Raw genomic sequence first — 18760 nt, 5'->3', positions numbered from 1 at the left:
TCCTCTTAGGGAATGCTAGGCCAGTAAAAGAACAGTTGGAAATGTAGTCTGCTCAGTACTTGGAATGGGATTAGATGAAAGTGGAACCTGATAAAATGGAGAAGTTGATTTAAACTTTAAAAAATATTTAATGTAATGAGTTGCCTTTCAGGTAAAATCCTTACCTTCATCATTACTGATCTAAGTAACAACCGAAATTTAAGACATTGCAAATGCAAGGAACTAAACGATCAGTTAGCGTATTTGATCAGAAGACTTCATCACATTGCTTTAGGGATAATTTAAAAAATTATTTCCTTTCACAATCAGAAAAAAAAATCTTATATTTTATGAACACCTTAAAATGAAGCCCGGCTTTCATTCTCTTAATGCAACACCTTTCAGTTCATACTGCGTTGCTCCTTACCACCAGGTGGCGCCCTAGCGCTCAATAGCATTCCCGCCCCATCCCTCGGTTTCCAACAGGGCTTGCGCGACTGCCGGGAGCGCGCACGTCCTAGTGTTCCCGCGCATTGCCCGTGCTGTGATCGCGTGTACATCGGCTATCCGCTGCGAGGCGGCCGGTGGTCAGCTCCAGTCCTGAGGAGCCGGACCCATGTGGAAGCTCCTTCCCGCAGCGGGCCCGGCCCAAGGTAAGGGTGGAAGGGAAAGATAGAGACCCGGCTTTCCCGGGAGCAGCTGCTGCGTGGAGTGTGCGGAGCGACGCTTCCGGTCCGCTCTCGCTGCCTTCCGGCGCGGCCTCTGTGCCAGCCCTGGGATTCTGTGAAAGCGGGATGCTAAAGTCGGAAGTTTGCGTGAGGACGCCGCGTTTTCTTCCGGGACGGTGCGGCGACTCAGTCCGCACCAGACGGGAACCAGCACCTGCTCACGCGACCTGATGGAGCCAGCCCCCGACGACTTCCTTTTGGGACACCTGGTCGTAGGCTTTTAGGAAGAGATCACCAGGGAGTTAACAAAGCCAGACCACAGGATGACAAGGAAGCGATCCGTCTGGGGCAAAGCGTTTCTTTTTTTTTTTCTTTTTTGAAGAACCACGTGGCACACAGGAAAACATGCTTTCAGATTTGTTTCAGACCTTTCCCCCAAAATAGCTGTACAGTGGGAAAAGATGATTCCCCAACCCCTTTCCTGAACTTCCAGCAGTAGAAATTTTTCCTCATAAGTTACTGGTTGCCTCCTGTGTGTTGTTATTCGTTGATAGAAAGTTAAGCAAGTACCTATAATTGGGTCTTGTCCTCAGAAAGTTTACATTGTGATTGGAAAAAAAAAATCAATGAAGAGGCTAAATTGATAATGTTTGGGAATGTGAAGATAACTAGAACAAAAATACATAGAAGAGGGCATCCCTGTGGCTTGGAGTACTGCGATTTGTCCACAAATTTTGTGTTTATGGACAAGTTAGGATTATGTTCATTTAAAGAAACCTGACTGGAGGACTGGGATTGTAGCTCAGCGGAAGAGCACTTGCCTAGCACGTAGGAGGCGGCCCTGGGTTCGATCCTCAGCACCACATAAAAATAAACTACACCTAAAAAAATAAATATTTTAAAAAACAAAAGAAATCTGACTGGTTCTCAGGTCTCCTGTAGGTGTGTTATAAGAAAAACTTGGCCTATGGTGCATCCATGTAATCCCACCTACTTGGAGGCCAAGGCAGGAAGATTGACAAGTTTGAATTCAGTCTGGGCAGTGCAGGGAGACCTTGTCTCAAAGTGATAGGATGCTTTCCTAGCCTATGCCAGACCCTAGCACTGCTGAAAGAAAGAAACTTGGAACAAATTAAGTTGAGCAGAGTTTGAAGAAATAAGGATTTGTGAATCAAGCATAACCTTAAACGAGTAGATGTTCAGAGCGTTTCGTTCAGCCTCTTGGCCAGGCAACATTTATAGACAGGAAAGGAAGCCATACAAAACAGCTTGATTGGTTCCACCTCAGCATTTGCCTGATACATAACCATGGTCTGATCAGTTGACAGGCAGTCTGATTGACTGATACTCAGGTTAGGTTGTAGTAGAGTGTCATGAACTATTATCATAATCTGATGCAAGCTTTGGATCAGTCCCCTAATCCAGTTTGTGTTGTGTGGTAAACAACAAAGGTTTTTCCTTGAAACTATCCAGGTTAAGAATCTGATTAACAGGCCATGTAGTCCAAACTACTTTCCAGAATGGAGTTCAGGGCTTTCCTGGGCTCCTTTCCAACTTGTCTAATATAACTGCTCTAATCATCCTACAATTGTGGTAATGGAATCCCCTGCTCCCAGGCTAAATTTCACAAATCCCCAACATACTGTTACTCCAACAATGTGTGATTTACAATGTGTTTTTAAAACTAATAATCATTTCCTATTGATTCTATGTTTAACATAAAAACAAAATTCCCCCAAATCTGCACTTGAATCCCATCCAGAATTTATTGCCTTGATCTGTATTATTTACTCCTAATCCATTTCAGACCTTTTTATGTACCTGTTTATGTTTGAAGGCTTTTTCTAATCATTTAGTTTTATTAATTGTAAAAATTAATGGGTTTCACTGTGGCATTTCCATATGTGCATTATCTTTTTTTTTTTTAATGGTACTAGGAAGAGAACTCACTTTACCACTGAGCTACATTCCCAACCCTTTTTATTTTCTTCTTTTTTTAAAATTCACTAAGTTGCCCAGGTGGGCCTCAAACTTGTGATCCTTCTGCCTCAACATCCTGAGTTGCTGGGATTACAGGTGTATACCACACCTGGCTACACATGGGATGCTTTGTCAACCTTCTTTAATACCCTCCAATTTTCTTCTCCTTTCTTGACAGTCCATTTTCTGTTTTCAGGTCTTTTCTTTCTTTCCTTCTTTCTCTCCTGCCCCGCCCAGTTTCTACATATCAGAGAAAACATGTAGTACTTAATCTTTCTATGTCTGGCTGATAACCTCCATTTCTATCCATTTTCCTGAAAATAACATTTCATTCTTTTATGGCTGAATGAATTTCATTTTGTATATATACTGTATTTTCTTTTTATCCATTTGTTGATGGGCACCTAGCCTGATTCCCTATCTTGGCTATTGTGAACAGTGCCACAGTGAACATGTATATGCAGGTTTATCTTGCATGCTGACTTCACCAGGAGTTGTATAGCTGTATTGTAACTTTCATACCTTTTAATTACTATGGCTTTATGGCATACTTTGCTGTCTGATAGGGCAAGTTCCTGTAATACTATTCAAATTTTTCTTGGCTACTTTTAAACATACTTTCCTAATGAATTTTTTAATCTATGTAATTGAGTTCCAAACACAATATTATGATTTCTTGGTAATACATTAAATGTATAAGTTAATTAGGGGGAACATTTACTTCTTTCAATATTGTTTTCCCTTTAGAAAAATGATATAGCCTTTCATCTATTTAGGAATTATTTTTTGTCCTTTATGGGGCTTTATTAGAAAACACAAGTTTGATATAAACAAAGTTGATTAACATTTAAACATCAAAAGTTTTATTTAAATATTTGACATCACATTTTCTGTACACACATATATGTATGTATGTGTATTTACACATGTGTCTTCAATTTACTTTTTTTTTTCTTTTTTTTTTTTTGCTTAGGAGAACCATACAGACTTTTGACTGGTATTGAGTACATTGTTGGAAGGAAAAACTGTGCCATTTTAATTGAAGAGGATCAGTCAATCAGTCGAAATCATGCTGTGTTAACAGCTAACTTTTCTCTAACCAATCTGGTATGTTACTAATTTTATTTCACTAGTTTGAAGTAAGGCAACTGAAATCATTACAGATTATCTTGGTGCATATGAAAGTTCATTGGACCTTTTGTTTTCATGGAACTGGATTTTTTTAAGTTGTTGATGGACTTTTATTTATTTTTATGAAGTGCTGAGAACTGAACCCAGTGCCTCACGTGTACTAGGCAAGCGTTTTACCACTGAGCCACACCCCAGCCCCTGGATTTTTATCTTAATGTTAACAAAATTAAGTACTTATAATTTGGGATGGGGGTATTGCCCTGTGGCAGACCACTTGGCTAACATTGCATTTAATTAGCAATACTATAAAAAAAAAAATCCTTATGGTTGGCAGTGGTACCAGTGATATTTGTGTTTGAAGTTTCTGTGTTAGTAACTTACCCTTAGTGATTTAGAAACTCAGAGGAAGTAGAGCATGTTTGTATTTCGTGTTAGCTTTTTATCACTGTGATGAAATCTAAAGAGAAGAAGTTTTATTTTGGCTCATAGTTTGAGTCCATGGTTGCTTTGCCATATTGCCATGGACCCATTACCTCATAGAACATTATGGTAGGAGTTCTTGGTGGAGGTAACTACTCACTTCCATGCAGCCTGGAAGCACAAAGAGCAAGGGCCAAGGTTCCAACGTCCTCTTCAGGGACATACTTCCTTTCATTAGGCTCATCTTTAAAGATCCCACCACCTCCCAGTGGAACCATAGGCTGACAACTGAGCCTTGAACACATGGACCTTTGGGAGGCACTCCAGATCCAAATTATAGCACATTTATTGAGTGGGTAATGTGTATCGGTCATCATACCAAGTCTAGGAATAGAACAGTGAATGATTGGACCTTCATGACTCTCCCTATGGACACAAGCATTTTCCTTATAAAACAAAATTTCACAGTAAAAATCATTTTATTGTACAAGGGAAGATAATTCTCAAGTATGCCACACAGCTCCTTTGAATAGCTTTGGTGATTTATTTATTTAATTATTTTAAATATTTTTAGTTGTAGATGGACACAATACCTTTATTTTATTTATTTTTATATGGTGCTGAGGATCGAACCCAATGTTTCATACATGCTAGGTAAGCCTGTACCACTGAGCCACAACCCCAGCCCCTTGATGATTTGTTTTAATAACACAAATCGCTTGTGATTTATTTAATCACAACCATGGATACAAATGTATGAAAAGAGAAATGTATATAAATACCTGTGCTCACAATAATGTTTGTGGTACTAAAAAAGGCAATCCATTATTTTGAGCAGTGACCACATATAGCAAAAACTGGGTTCATTTTGTGATATTTTGGTTTTGTGTCTGTTCTTTTAGGTATAGAGAAACATTATTGAAATTCCTACAGAAAAAGTAAATTATTACTATAAGTAAGAAACTCTAGCTTTTAACTCTTTATTCTTATTGGACCAGTTTTTACAATGTGATTTTGATCATTTAAAAAGGAAAAAAGAATTTTTTGGAAATGAAACTGACATATTATATGTGAGACAAACTGTCCTCAAACAAAAACTTCTAAAATGTGTGAAATCAGAGTCAGGAAAATCCTATAACTTAGGATTATTAATATAATTGCACTGATTTTAAAAAAGCCAATATATGTTATAAAAGCAGTAATCTGGGTTTAAGAAATTTTCTTAAGAAATTATTAATTGCCACTTCAGTGATCATTCCTGAAGGCAACCTTAAATTATATTGTCTACTTAGCTTTTGCTTGTTCAAAAAGTTATTCATCTTTTGAAATCCTTTCCTTGAAAATTGAATTTCTGAGTGGTAAAAGACTATAAATTATTTGTTGATTTTTTTTTCAGAGTCAAATAAATGAAATCCCTACATTAACGATAAAAGATAATTCTAAGTATGGTACCTTTGTTAATGAGGAAAAAATGCAGAATGGCCTTTCTCAAACTTTGAAGACAGGAGATAGGGTTACCTTTGGAGTATTTGAAAGTAAATTCAGGTGAGAAGTTTTAAATTTGACATTAAAATGAACAGTTTTATTTTATACCAAACTAGTTCTAAAAGATAAGAATATTTATGGATAATGAATTGAAAACAGTATATCAATATAATTAAATTCCTAGCACAGTAGTGAACCCTTGTGGTTATACATTTGTCAATCATAGGTAGTGATAAAAGTGAACGGCAGTTTGTGCAGGCTCTGAGAACCATAATGGGAGTTCAGTTGCTTGACATAGGTCAAAGTATAATGTTAACTTTGATCATTTTATCTTTACTGGAACTCAAGACTTAGGAAATGATAATTTCATAGGTTATAAAGTTTAATGATACATAAAAATGTGATGTGAGCTTAAAGGTTTAAATTTCTTAAAATTGCCATGTCTATAACTATAATAATAGAACTTTTTATAACTTATTTTCACTTACAGAGTAGAATATGAGCCTTTGGTTGCATGCTCTTCTTGTTTAGATGTCTCTGGGAAAACTGCTTTAAATCAAGCTATATTGCAACTTGGAGGACTTACTGTAAACAACTGGACAGAAGAATGTACTCACCTTGTTATGATATCAGTTAAAGTTACCATTAAAGTAGGTGTTAAAATTAAGTTCTATAAACCTAAGCTTACTCACCCACTAAGCTTTTTGGTTTTTTTCTCAGTACCAGGGATTGAACCCAGAATCACTGTATCCCTGAGCCACATTACCCACCTTTTTTTTTTTTTTTTTCCACAAGGAGTCTTGCTAACTTGCTTAGAGCCTTGCTTAAGTTGCTAAGGTTGGCTTTGAACTTGTGTTCCTCCTGCCTTAACCTCCCAAACTGCTGGGATTATAGGCTTGCGCCACCACATCCAGCCTGTACCTATACACAGACTTTTAAAAAGCTTTGCTTTGAAACTATCAGATCTCTTAGTCATAGATTTGTATATTTCCACTCCCTGGCTTTATTTAGGTTCACATGGCTTTTGGGATAACCTGTTTATTATCTGAGACAAGCAGAAGCACATTAAATTAGATTTCAGATTTTGATTTAGCATTTTCAAAAGGATTTGTGTTATCCTTTCACCATGAAGTTTAATGGAGTTCATAATTTGTGCTCTCTAAAAGCAAAGAGGCTCGTTTTCAAAATTAGCATGCATGTCTCTTCTGTGAAGTTGTCTTCCTCCAGTTTCTGATATCATTTTGTGATTTGAAGCTCTCTTAGTATTTTAGTATTTATTTGATTTAAGGCCCTAATCAAAGACTTTTTAAGTTTTTATGTAGTTTAACATTAATAAATCTTCACAACCTAAAGATATGTAGATGTGTACCTTTAGAAGATGCTGATTATATGTTAAACAGTAATATATTTTGGTATGTTTTCAGATTTTGCATCTTCCTCAGATTTGTTTATATCCAAATCTAATTGAAGAATGACATTGGGAGGTGATTCGTCTCCTTTTAAACAGGTTAACTATAGATATGGGATTGTTTTAGGTTAATATCTATATAGAGATGATTAAAAAATATTTTAATGTTCAATATAATTAATACAATTAAATATAAGCATTACTCTAAAGAAGTGTCATAGGCTTGCAGCTTAAATCAAACCTCAAGTTAAAGTTGTACCTTGATTGAGGATACCTCTCATCAAGAATTTTTCATTGTTGCAAGTTTATGAAATTGATTCATATATTCAGCACATGAATAGCCTCCACAGTACTAATTTATACAAATAAACCCACAGATGGTAGATTCATAAATCAGAATGTCTATTAATTTATAGTAGGAATATACTGTTACTGTGATTGGAATATTTGAGTATGGGCTCCAGGAAATCCCCATTAAAATAGTAAGGTACTTAAGGAAATGGAGTAAACAATCATATACTTGTGTGGTAGGTGTAAAGCAAGATCAAAGGCAGTTAGATTGTCTTGAGAAACTGTACTGACTCCATGACAGAACTGAATAGTGAATCTTTCTCTATTAGACATTAACATGGTTTGCAGACTTTTTTCAATATTTTTTATCTTTTTCCATATTTCTGATTAATCATATGCCAAAAAAGAAAACATGGTCATTGTATTGTTTTTTCAAAATTTTTCCAAAATGCAAATTAACTTATATTGTTAAAATTATAGAATGTTAGAACCAAAAGAGAACCTAGAAGTACAAATTGAGATATGGAACAATTAAATAATTTTCCAGGAGTCACATGTGTTATGGTTTACTCAATCCAGTATTGAATTGCACATTACTACTTCATGCTATAAGTTATTTATTTCATTCATATTGGAGGTTAGTATCTCAAATTCTGTTCTTGAGATGTGCCCTATATCTGCTTGTCCCTGTTTAGACCAGACCCTTTGTTATTAAAAACATCCTTATAAACTCTTGCTGTATTATTTCATAGATTTATGCCCAGTCTCTGCATTTTCATTTCCATTGCTCATAGTAATAGTTTCAAATCTTTTCAGAGTTTGTGACTATATCTGATTTGAGGCTTATTTATTTCTTAATAGTCTCCTCTGCAGCAGATGCATTTTTTTAGGTCTACAATATGCTTTTCACATTTTAATGTTTTTAAAATTGGAATATGTTTTAAATTGATTGGTATTTTGTTACATGTCCCACCACCACCCCCTCAAAAGCAATTATTAAATTAAATTTGTGAATGGTTGATTTTATAATAACTTGTATTCTAAAACTAAGCAATGACCAAATACATTTTATAAATTGTGCTTCCTTTATAAATTTAGGACTCTAAAGGAAAAACAATATAGAACAGTCTCTTTCTAGTTTATAACTTAAAACATTTTATTTTTTTAAAAAAGTTGATGTATGATCATATATATTTATGTATATTTTCTTCATTTTAGACAATATGTGCACTCATCTGTGGACGTCCAATTGTAAAGCCAGAATATTTTACTGAATTTCTGAAAGCAGTTCAGTCCAAGAAACAGCCTCCACAAATTGAAAGGTACATTATGTATTTCAAATATAACATAACAAGATAGGACATATAAAATAGATGGCACTGATTTTATTTAGACTAATACCCTGTTTAATGACTATTTTAGTATGTAATAGTTGATGTTATAATTCAGTATTGCTAATGGCAGTTTTTGTTGTTGTTGTTGTTGTTAGCTTATAAAGAAAGGATTTCCCAAATTCCTTGTAGGTTGTTTCTTATGTTCATAAAACAAACATTAAATAAATACTAATTACTTAAAGAAAAAAATGGAAGGAGAGTAAATGGCCTTGAGATTTGGTCAGAAGAGCATATGTTCCATCATGCAAGAGGAACCCCTGAAAATGCATGATGCAGCAACCTTCTTCAGGAGCCATGTAGCACAGAACAAAAATAGTAGCAGAGCTATGGCCTTGAGCATAGACCTTGTTTCTTGTGAGCTTCAGTTATCTCATTTCAAAAATGAGACTTATAATTGTCCAGCTGAGTTCTTTTTTTTTTTTTTAATTTTTTATTGATTATTTAAAGCATTACATAGCTCATGATATATCATCTTTCATACATTAGACTCAAATTGTGTTTTGAACTCCCATTTTCACCCCAAATATAGATTGCAGAATCACATCTGTTACATATTCACATTTTTACATAATGCCATATTAGTGTCTGTTGTATTCTGCTACCTTTCCTAACCCCTACTATCACCCCTCCCCTCCCCTCCCCTCCCATCTTCCCTCTCTATCTCCCCTGCTGTTGTTCAATTCTCTCCCTTTTTTTTCCCTCCCCCTTGCCCCTCATAGCCTCTTGTAATTTTATGTATCCTTGAAGGTCTCCTACCATTTCCATATGCTTTCCCTTCTCTCTCCGTTTCTCTCCCCCCATTCGTCTTTGTTATCTGTAGTCTTTTCCACATGCTCTTCCTTCCTGTTCTGTTCTTAGTTGTTCTCTTTATATCAAAGCAGACATTTGGCATTTGTTTTTTAGGGCTTGGCTAGCTTCACTTAGCATAATCTGCTCTAATGCCATCCATTTCCCTGCAAATTCTATGATTTTGTCATTTCTTAGTGCTGCATAATATTCCATTGTGTATAGATGCCACATTTTCTTTATCCATTCATCTATTGAAGGGCATCTAGGTTGGTTCCACAGTCTAGCTATTGTGAATTGTGCCGCTATAATCATTGATGCAGCCGTATCCCTATAGTGCGCTCTTTTAAGGTCCTCAGGGAATAGTCCGAGAAGTGCAATAGCTGGGTCAAATGGTGGTTCCATTCCCAGCTTTCCCAGGAATCTCCATACTGCTTTCCAAATTGGCCTCACCATTTTGCAGCCCCACCAGCAGTGTACAAGTGTACCTTTTTCCCCACATCCCCGCCAACACTTGTTGTTGTTTGACTTCATAATGGCTGCCAATCTTACTGGAGTGAGATGGTATCTTAGGGTGGTTTTGATTTGCATTTCTCTGATTGCTAGAGATGGTGAGCATTTTTTCATGAACTTGTTGATTGATTGTATGTCCTCCTCTGAGAAGTGTCTGTTGAGGTCCTTGGCCCATTTGTTAATTGGGTTATTTGTTATCTTATTATTTAATTTTTTGAGTTCTTTGTACATTCTGGATATTAGGGCTCTATCAGAGGTGTGGGGGGTAAAGATTTGTTCCCAGGATGTAGGCTCTCTATTTACCTCTTTTATTGTTTCTCTTGCTGAGAAAAAACTTTTTAGTTTAAGTAAGTCCCATTTGTTTATTCTGGTTGTTAACTCTTGGGCTATGGGTGTCCTATTAAGGAATTTGGAGCCCGACCCCACAATTTGTAGATCGTAGCCAACTTTTTCTTCTATCAGACGCAGTGTCTCTGATTTGATATCTAGCTCCCTGATCCATTTTGAGTTAATTTTTGTGGATGGCGAGAGAAAGGGATTCAATTTCATTTTGTTGCATATGGATTTCCAATTTTCCCAGCACCATTTGTTGAAGATGCTATCCTTCCTCCATTGCATGCTTTTAGCCCCTTTATCAAATATAAGATAGTTGTAACTTTGTGGATTAGTCTCTGTGTCTTCTATTCTGTACCATTGGTCCACCCGCCTGTTTTGGTACCAGTACCATGCTGTTTTTGTTACTATTGCTTTGTAGTACAGTTTGACCTCTGGTATCGCTATACCTCCAGATTCACACTTCCTGCTTAGAATTGCTTTTGCTATTCTGGGTCTTTTGTTTTTCCATATGAATTTCATGATTGCTTTGTCTATTTCTACAAGAAATGCCGTTGGTATTTTGATTGGCATCGCATTAAACCTATAGAGAACTTTGGGTAATATCGCCATTTTGATGATGTTAGTTCTGCCTATCCATGAACAGGGTACATTTTTCCATCTTCTGAGATCTTCTTCTATCTCTCTCTTTAGGGTTCTGTAGTTTTCATTGTATAAATCTTTCACCTCTTTTGTTAGGTTGATACCCAAGTATCTTATTTTCTTTGAGGATATTGTGAATGGAGTGGTTTTCCTTATTTCCATTTCAGAAGTTTTGTTGCTGATATATAGGAATGCCTTTGATTTATGCGTGTTGATTTTATAACCTGCCACTTTGCTGAATTCATTTATTAACTCTAGCAGCTTCTTTGTAGACTCTTTTGGGTCTGTTAAGTATATTATCATGTCATCCGCAAATAGCGATAGTTTAATTTCTTCTTTTCCTATTTTTATGCCTTTAATTTCTTTTGTCTGTCTAATTGCTCTGGCTAGTACTTCGAGAACTAAATTGAATAGAAGTGGTGATAGAGGGCATCCCTGTCTTGTTCCAGATTTTAGAGGGAATGCCTTCAATTTTTCTCCATTCAGAATGATGCTAGCCTGAGGCTTAGCATAGATAGCTTTTACAATGTTGAGGTAAGTTCCTGTTATCCCTAGTTTTTCTAGTGTTTTGAACATAAAGGGATGCTGTACTTTGTCAAATGCTTTTTCTGCATCCATCGAGATGATCATGTGGTTCTTGTCTTTAAGTCTATTGATGTGGTGGATAGCATTTATTGATTTCCGTATATTGAACCATCCTTGCATCCCAGGAATGAATCCTACTTGATCATGGTGCACAAGTTTTCTGATATGTTTTTGTATTCGATTCGCCAGAATTTTATTGAGAATTTTTGCATCCAAGTTCATTAGAGATATTGGTCTGTAGTTTTCTTTCTTTGAAGTATCTTTGTCTGGTTTTGGGATCAAAGTGATGTTGGTCTCATAGAATGAATTTGGAAGAGCTCCTTCTTTTTCTATTTCTTGAAATCAGCTGAGTTCTTAAAAGTATTAGTAAGAGTATACAGTATTTAAAGTCTGAGAATGTCACCTTGTTTAAAAAAATGGTTCATGTTGCTAATTGAAACAATATATGGGAAGATTCATAAAAGCTTTATTTTATTATTAGTTTGATGCTGTGTCAAGTTTGTGAATCATCAGTCTAGAAGATCTGTTCCCTCTATATTATGTTAATGATGCGTAGAAGTAATATATATTGTCCTTGAGAACAAAGGCTTTTTATTTTTCGGATTGCATAGTCAGTCAATTTAATAGCACAAGAACTTCTTTACTTAAAAATGCATGTCAGTAGATTACAGTCTATATGGCACAATAGATTATCTATTAGTTTGTCATATCTCTATAGGACAATTCTAATATTTGAGCAAGTTTTAAAAATTAAAGTGTTTTTCAAGTTAAATCACTACTTATTGTAAGCTGTTTTGCCCAGTGCAGAGTTTTTAGGTACTATTTATATCCCTATTTTTTTTTTTAAGGGGAGAGAGAGAGAGAGAGAGAGAGAGAGAGAATTTTTAATATTTATTTTTTAGTTCTCGGCGGACACAACATCTTTGTTGGTATGTGGTGCTGAGGATCAAACCCGGGCCGCATGCATGCAAGGCGAGCGCGCTACCGCTTGAGCCACATCCCCAGCCCCTATTTATATCCCTATTAATAATAGATGTCTGCTTGTCTTAGTCACCCAAAATCAGATTTTTCGCCTTCTTTCTTTCTTTATTTATTTATTGCCTCAAACTACTTTCTATTTGCAACTACATGATTTCATGCAACTTTTCTAAAGAATGACATAAAATAGATTTCCTTGTATATAAATAACTTACATACTCTCCATAAAGTAAATGCTTAAAGGTGCTAGAACAAATCGTCCACTCCTACAGTGTTTTGTATACAACAGAGTTGGTGCACAATATGTAAATACTCAAGTCCAATATTAAAAACTCAGGCACTTGACTAACTTTATAATAAAGTTTCTCAAACTATATCAATATATCTAAAGTGTGTGTGTGTGTGTGTGTGTGTGTGTATATATATATATATATATTTTTTTAAGAAAGATTATTCTCAATAACTTCTCCATAAAAATAAGTTTGATGGTTTTGGCCCATCTAACTTCACTACTGAGTATGAACTTTGAACTTTTAATGTGTAGTAAGATATATTCTTCTTACTCTCAACATGACACTCATAGAATCAAAAGGAGCTAGTGAAGTGCTAACATATGAGGATTAATCCAGTGATTCCGGTCACAATGCATTCCAGGAGGAGGTATCCATATCACTGGAATTGGGCGATATGGTTTATTTTTCCTTCCCTGATTTGGAAAACCAAGTGGAACAGGAGGAAGATAGTGACTCTGATGGCCATTCCCTCTGTACATTCCTGGTTTTTTCCTAGGCAAAAGGTACCACTGGGAGAGGTGGGAATATCAGTTCTGAAATCTGGTACACAGGGCTCCCGGCTGCAGTTACAGAATTGGGTTTCACTTCCACTTCCTTACTTGTGTCTTCATCTGAAGAGGAGGATCCCGAGTGATAATCAGATGTAACTTTATCAAGGGCCCTGGTAACTTTCTTGGAGATCTCATCCTTGTTCTCATCCTCATTTTCAAAGCTTGCAACAATGAATTCATTGTTTTTCTCTCCATACCCATAGCACACCTCACATGGGTCCACCCAGAGAGTGAGCTCCTTTGGCAAACCCAGGTCACTGTATAAGATGCAGCTGTTCTCACAGGCTTTTAGGACATCAGAATCAACTCTCTGAAACTTATTGACATGAATGCATCTGTAAGCCTGTCCTTTTGATGTTTTTTCTGGATACCAGTGATTTTTATATTTTTCTTGAAGTATTAGAGTCAATTTCTCAGCAAATCTCTCAACTGCCCTTTTTTTTCAACTTATCATGTTTTCGAACTAGCTTTGTGAAAAGAAGACAACGGCAGCAATTTCATTCTTCATTTTTCCCCCGCCGCGGTGCCGCTTCTCTGGGGCTGCAGATTTAGCAGCCATGACCATGTCCGGTCGGGAACCGAGGTTGCCAGCTCAGTGGCTTTCGCTGGGCAACAGGGAGCCCTGGGAGCCTTGTCCTGAGCGGAGTGTGTGGCTCCCGCGTTGGGGACCGGCTGGCGGGCGGGCAGGCAGGCGAGCTTCACCTTCTTTATAATTTTCATTTGGGAGGTTTTTTAATATAACCTGGCAAATAATGTAACTTCCGGACTGTGGGAAAAGATTCTCAGATTTTGAAATAGAACATTCTTAACGTTTCTTGATTCCTAGACCCTTATGAGAATGGGGCTCTCCTTAGTAAACTTCACTTACATATTACAAGCTTGCTTAGTATTTAACAGAATCATATTTTCCCCAGAAACTTATTCATGAACCTTCTAGGTAGTCCATAAATCCTGTAAATATTAAGCCATTGGTAATTTTAGATTACTTGAGGGTAGAGCATCTTGTAAGTTTTCACTACTGGTGGATGCATTTGTGGTCTTGGAGTTTTCAGAATTAGTTATGGAGCCACTATGCCTGCCCATAATCCCAGTAGCTCAGGAGGCTGAGGCAGGAGAATTGTAAGTTCAAAGCCAGCCTCAGCAATTTAGCTAGGCCTTAAGCAACTCAGCAAGACCCTATCTCTAAATAAAATATAAAAAAAGACTGGGAATGTGGCTCAGTGCATAAGCATCCCTGGGTTCAACCTTGATACAAAAAAAAAAAAAAAAGAATTAAGTCATTGATTCCTCTATCTTTTCAGATTTTCTGGTCTGTTTAATCTGGATCTGCCTTTGACTAATAGGTTCAGCACAGTTTCTGGCTCTACATGACTACAAAATGTCTGTAAGCTCATCGTATTTCTTCAGGACAGTTTTTAATATTTGAGTAGGTTTTAAAATTAAAATGTTAGGCTGGGGTTATAGCTCAGTGGTAGAGCTCTTGCCTACCACTGGGTGCATCACTGGGTTCAATCTTCAGCACCACCTAAAAATAAATAAATAAAGTAAAGGTAATATGTCCATCTACTACTAAAAATAATTTTTAAAAAATAATTAAAATGTTTTTCTAGATAAATGTAAACTATTACTAATTATTATAAGGTATTTCATTCAGTGCAGAGTTTTTAGGTACTATAAGATTGAATAATGCCTAATTCACTGTTAACCAGGAAAGTCTATTATATTAGCCCATATTTGATGATGACCATTGGTGATCAGGTTCTTAATATTTTAAAATGCCTATTATTTGCCTTAATAGATTTCTACACCTATCTGGATCTATTTTGATATATTTGTTGAAAATTTCTCAGTACTCAGTTACTGGTAGAAAAAAAATATTTTATTTAAAAGCATTAATTAGTAATGGAAATGATAGGAAACTAGTGATAGAAATGATACAAAGTTTATAGGAAATAATAACATGACTTTTTTTATATTTTTAGTTGTAAATGGACATAATACCTTTACAGAAATAGATTATATTTATTTATCTATTTCTGTGTGGTGCTAAGGATTGAACCCAGTGCCTCACACATGCTAGGCAAGTGCTCTACCACTGAGCCACAACCCCAGCCCCTGAGTGACTCTTTTGATTACATGAATAACTCTTCTTTAGTTTTGCAAAATCATGATTACTAATCCTATACTTAAGTTAGGAGGCAAAATATATTTTTACCCAAGAAAAAGTGCAGTCCTGTTTAGTTCAGCTATATCTGTATCTTTGCACTATCATCAAAAAGCAGTTGCAGTTTCATGTACCTAACATGATTTGTGATAATTCATTTCAAAAATGATCCTCTTGATGCTAGTGTAGATGAAGTCATTTTTAAAAGATTCTGTTTAAAAGGAGTATTTTGGGGCTGGGGATGTGGCTCAAGCTGTAGCGCACTCGCCTGGCATGCGTGCGGCCCGGGTTCGATCCTCAGCACCACATACCAACAAAGATGTTGTGTCCGCCGAGAACTAAAAAATAAATATTAAAAAAAAATGAAAGGAGTATTTAACTTTAATCATCTATATTCTAACAAGGGACATTTATTAAAATATTCTATATGTCTGAACATATGCACATTACTCTTTAGAAAAGGACTTGCTTTTAATTTTTTACGGAGTCTCTCATATTATGGAGTGCTTAATATATTACCTTATTTCAAAAAAGTATTGTTTTTGGAAGATACTATTAGGACATCAATGGGTTAACACTGTGAACCCATGTTCCATGGGTCTCTTGCATTCATCCACAACTTGTTAGATATGCCAAGAATATACATCCCTGACATCCCTTTACACAGTCCACTTCTCAGTTATGTTTATAGTGAGAAACCTTGAGAAATGAAATAATGTCTCCCTCTTGAGGCAAAGAGCAGGCTTGCTTATAACTAGTTATAAAAAGCATAATTTCTCAAGGTCATTGTTCCTCACTTTTGCAACAAACTACTCTTGTGTGCCTTCTTTGTTTTCCTTGTAGAACTTGGATAGGAGGAGATCTGCCACAAAACTTTCAACCTTTTGTAATTCATGTAATCTGTTTAGATCATATATATTTAATTTATATCTTGTTATGATTATCTACCTTGGATTATTTTTATTTTGAGAAAATAAAGACAATTCTGCTATAATATGTGGCACCTTTCACCATATTTTTTAAAAAGGAATTTAGATGAGTTTTGTCATTTTGTGCCAGATAGAACTCTTAATTGTTTTATTAAATACTAAGATAGTATTAATGAAATTGAGTCTTTCTACTATCAAATAGTCACATCATTTACTAATTTAATAGTAAACATACAGAGTGGTATATAAAGTATTCTTCAATTATTTTTACAGTTTTTACCCACCTATTGATGAACCAACTATTGGAAGTAAAAATATTGATCTATCAGAACGACAGGAGAGAAAACAAATCTTCAAAGGGAAAACATTTATATTTCTAAATGCCAAACAGGTAACGTTTCCCAAAGAAAACATACAGAATAGGGCTCATTAATACTTTTCATGATAGTTATTAATAGCATTTCATTTGGGAGCTTTGTGTAGCTTTGTGAAGTACAATAAAAAACTGCCCAGGCACCAGAACCTACCAGGTAATCCTGTGTATGATTATAGTATTTCTTATTATCAGTTAAGCTTATATAAATAAACTGGAGAGGATAGAAAACTTATATCTTAACTTGTTCAGTTGGTAAACATCTATGGAATGTCTTCTGTGTACCAAAATGGAGATTCCAAGAATTTATGTTGTAGAGAATTATGCAGGTAAGTTAGACTGTGTGGTAAATGTGATGAAGTGCAGGCAAGGGAATTATTAAGAGGGCTGCAGAGACACCTGCTGAACCAAGGATTTTCCCAAAGTGGAACCTCAAGTTGCCTATTCAGCAAGTAGAACAAATTCTACTTCACATCTCCAATCAAATTCTTACATGTTAAGAATGTACTAAAAAAAATGAAATACGAATGTTACATCACTTTTTTAAATGTTTCTTTTCATTTTTAGCATAAGAAATTAAGTTCAGCAGTCATTTTTGGAGGTGGAGAAGCTAGGTTAATAACAGAAGAAAATGAAGAAGAAGATAGTTTCTTTTCAGCTCCTGGAATTTGTGTTGTCGATATAGGAATAACGAATACACAGATCTTAATTCCTGATTCTCAGAAAAAATGGGTCCATTCAATTATGGATATGCTCCAAAGGTACAGAATTATTCTTCATTAGTTAAGAGAAAAAATGCAGGGAGGAGATTTTATATGTAATTTTCCTTGTTGTACTTCATTTTAACAGATAGAAGAATTATTATAAAGGATGTAACCTGTAATATACATGAGAACTGATTGTGACTTGATATGCTAGAAATAGAATATCTGTGTACATAACAACTTGATCTCAAGATTGTCTGCCTTTTTTACTATAGAATTTGTAGAAACTTCTCTTTAAATTAATAAAGTAATATTACGTTTTTCTGTAGAATATGTTACAAAGTGAACATTCAGAAAGTGATTTTTTTTCTGAAATTGGAGCTGAAATGTATTTGCCCCTTGATGTTTATTACCAATTAAAATGCATATAAAATTTCTATCCATTTTATATGAGTTCTTATGGGTAAGTAGGTGGAAAATGTCACATACCATAGAATGGTGTTTATAGTGGGGAAGGAGAATATAAAAGAGCTACAATCAAGTGTTTGTTTCCATACACTTTTTTTTCTTTTGTGGGTATTGAGAACTGAACCTAACTCCACTATTCGGCCACATCTCCAACCCTGTTTATTTTTTATTTTGAGACAGGATCTCACTAAGTTGCCCAGGCTAGCCTTAGATTTTTGATACGCTGGCCTCAGCCTCCCAATGAAGTGGAATTACAGGTGTACACTACCACACCTGACTTCCTTAAACTCTTTATTAATCATAATATTAGCATTGTTGAAGCCAAAAACTAATAGAAATACCAGACTTGGCCGTCTGTTGATTAAATTTCTTTTCACCAGCAAAAAGTAGTTGAGTCCCAAAATGAAAAGTCCACAGCCAGCTTTCTCCAAAAGACCCATGTTTCCTTTCCCAGAAGTCCTTCTGATTATGGGAATTGGCTTTTTTCTAAATAAAAAGTTAAAATTTAGTCATCTGTCCTATAAGTATTTTACTTATTGAAGATGTATTAACTACTGTAAAAGTAGATTTTGTAACAAAGTTATACCAATCTACTACTACAACAAAAATGTACTGTATTTTTCCAGAACCTTAGATGAAATTTGGGAACTCTGCCTGTAACTACTTTAGTTTTTTTTTTTTTTTT

General features: G+C 35.5%; 1 protein-coding gene and 1 pseudogene across 6 annotated transcripts in view; one reads left to right on the top strand and one right to left on the bottom strand.

Moving 5' to 3' along the window:
• The first annotated feature begins 208 nt into the window (after positions 1-208).
• NBN (nibrin) overlaps positions 209-18760 on the top strand; it is a 42166-nt gene continuing 23614 nt past the window's right edge. The window contains exons 1-7 of one of the 5 annotated variants that reach the window (XM_081266709.1): positions 215-632; positions 3601-3734; positions 5575-5723; positions 6154-6313; positions 8581-8684; positions 16804-16921; positions 17471-17664. In XM_081266709.1, the coding sequence (XP_081122835.1) occupies positions 596-632; positions 3601-3734; positions 5575-5723; positions 6154-6313; positions 8581-8684; positions 16804-16921; positions 17471-17664 (896 nt within the window). In that variant the 5' untranslated portion in view covers positions 215-595. Of the gene's footprint in view, positions 633-3598; positions 3735-5574; positions 5724-6153; positions 6314-7122; positions 7171-8580; positions 8685-16803; positions 16922-17470; positions 17665-18760 lie in introns of those variants that run through there. The other 4 variants (XM_081266710.1, XM_081266711.1, XM_081266713.1 and 1 more) reach the window with 4 other exon arrangements.
• Positions 13189-13945, bottom strand: LOC308633141 (protein BTG3-like; annotated as a pseudogene). Its single transcript has one exon. The product of its transcript is annotated as a protein BTG3-like (transcript).

This window comes from Spermophilus citellus, assembly GCF_964194105.1.
Source record: "Spermophilus citellus genome assembly, chromosome: 14".
NCBI lineage: Eukaryota > Metazoa > Chordata > Mammalia > Rodentia > Sciuridae > Spermophilus > Spermophilus citellus.
Note: the sequence above shows the minus strand (reverse complement) of the source record. Positions and strands in the feature narration are given on the sequence as shown.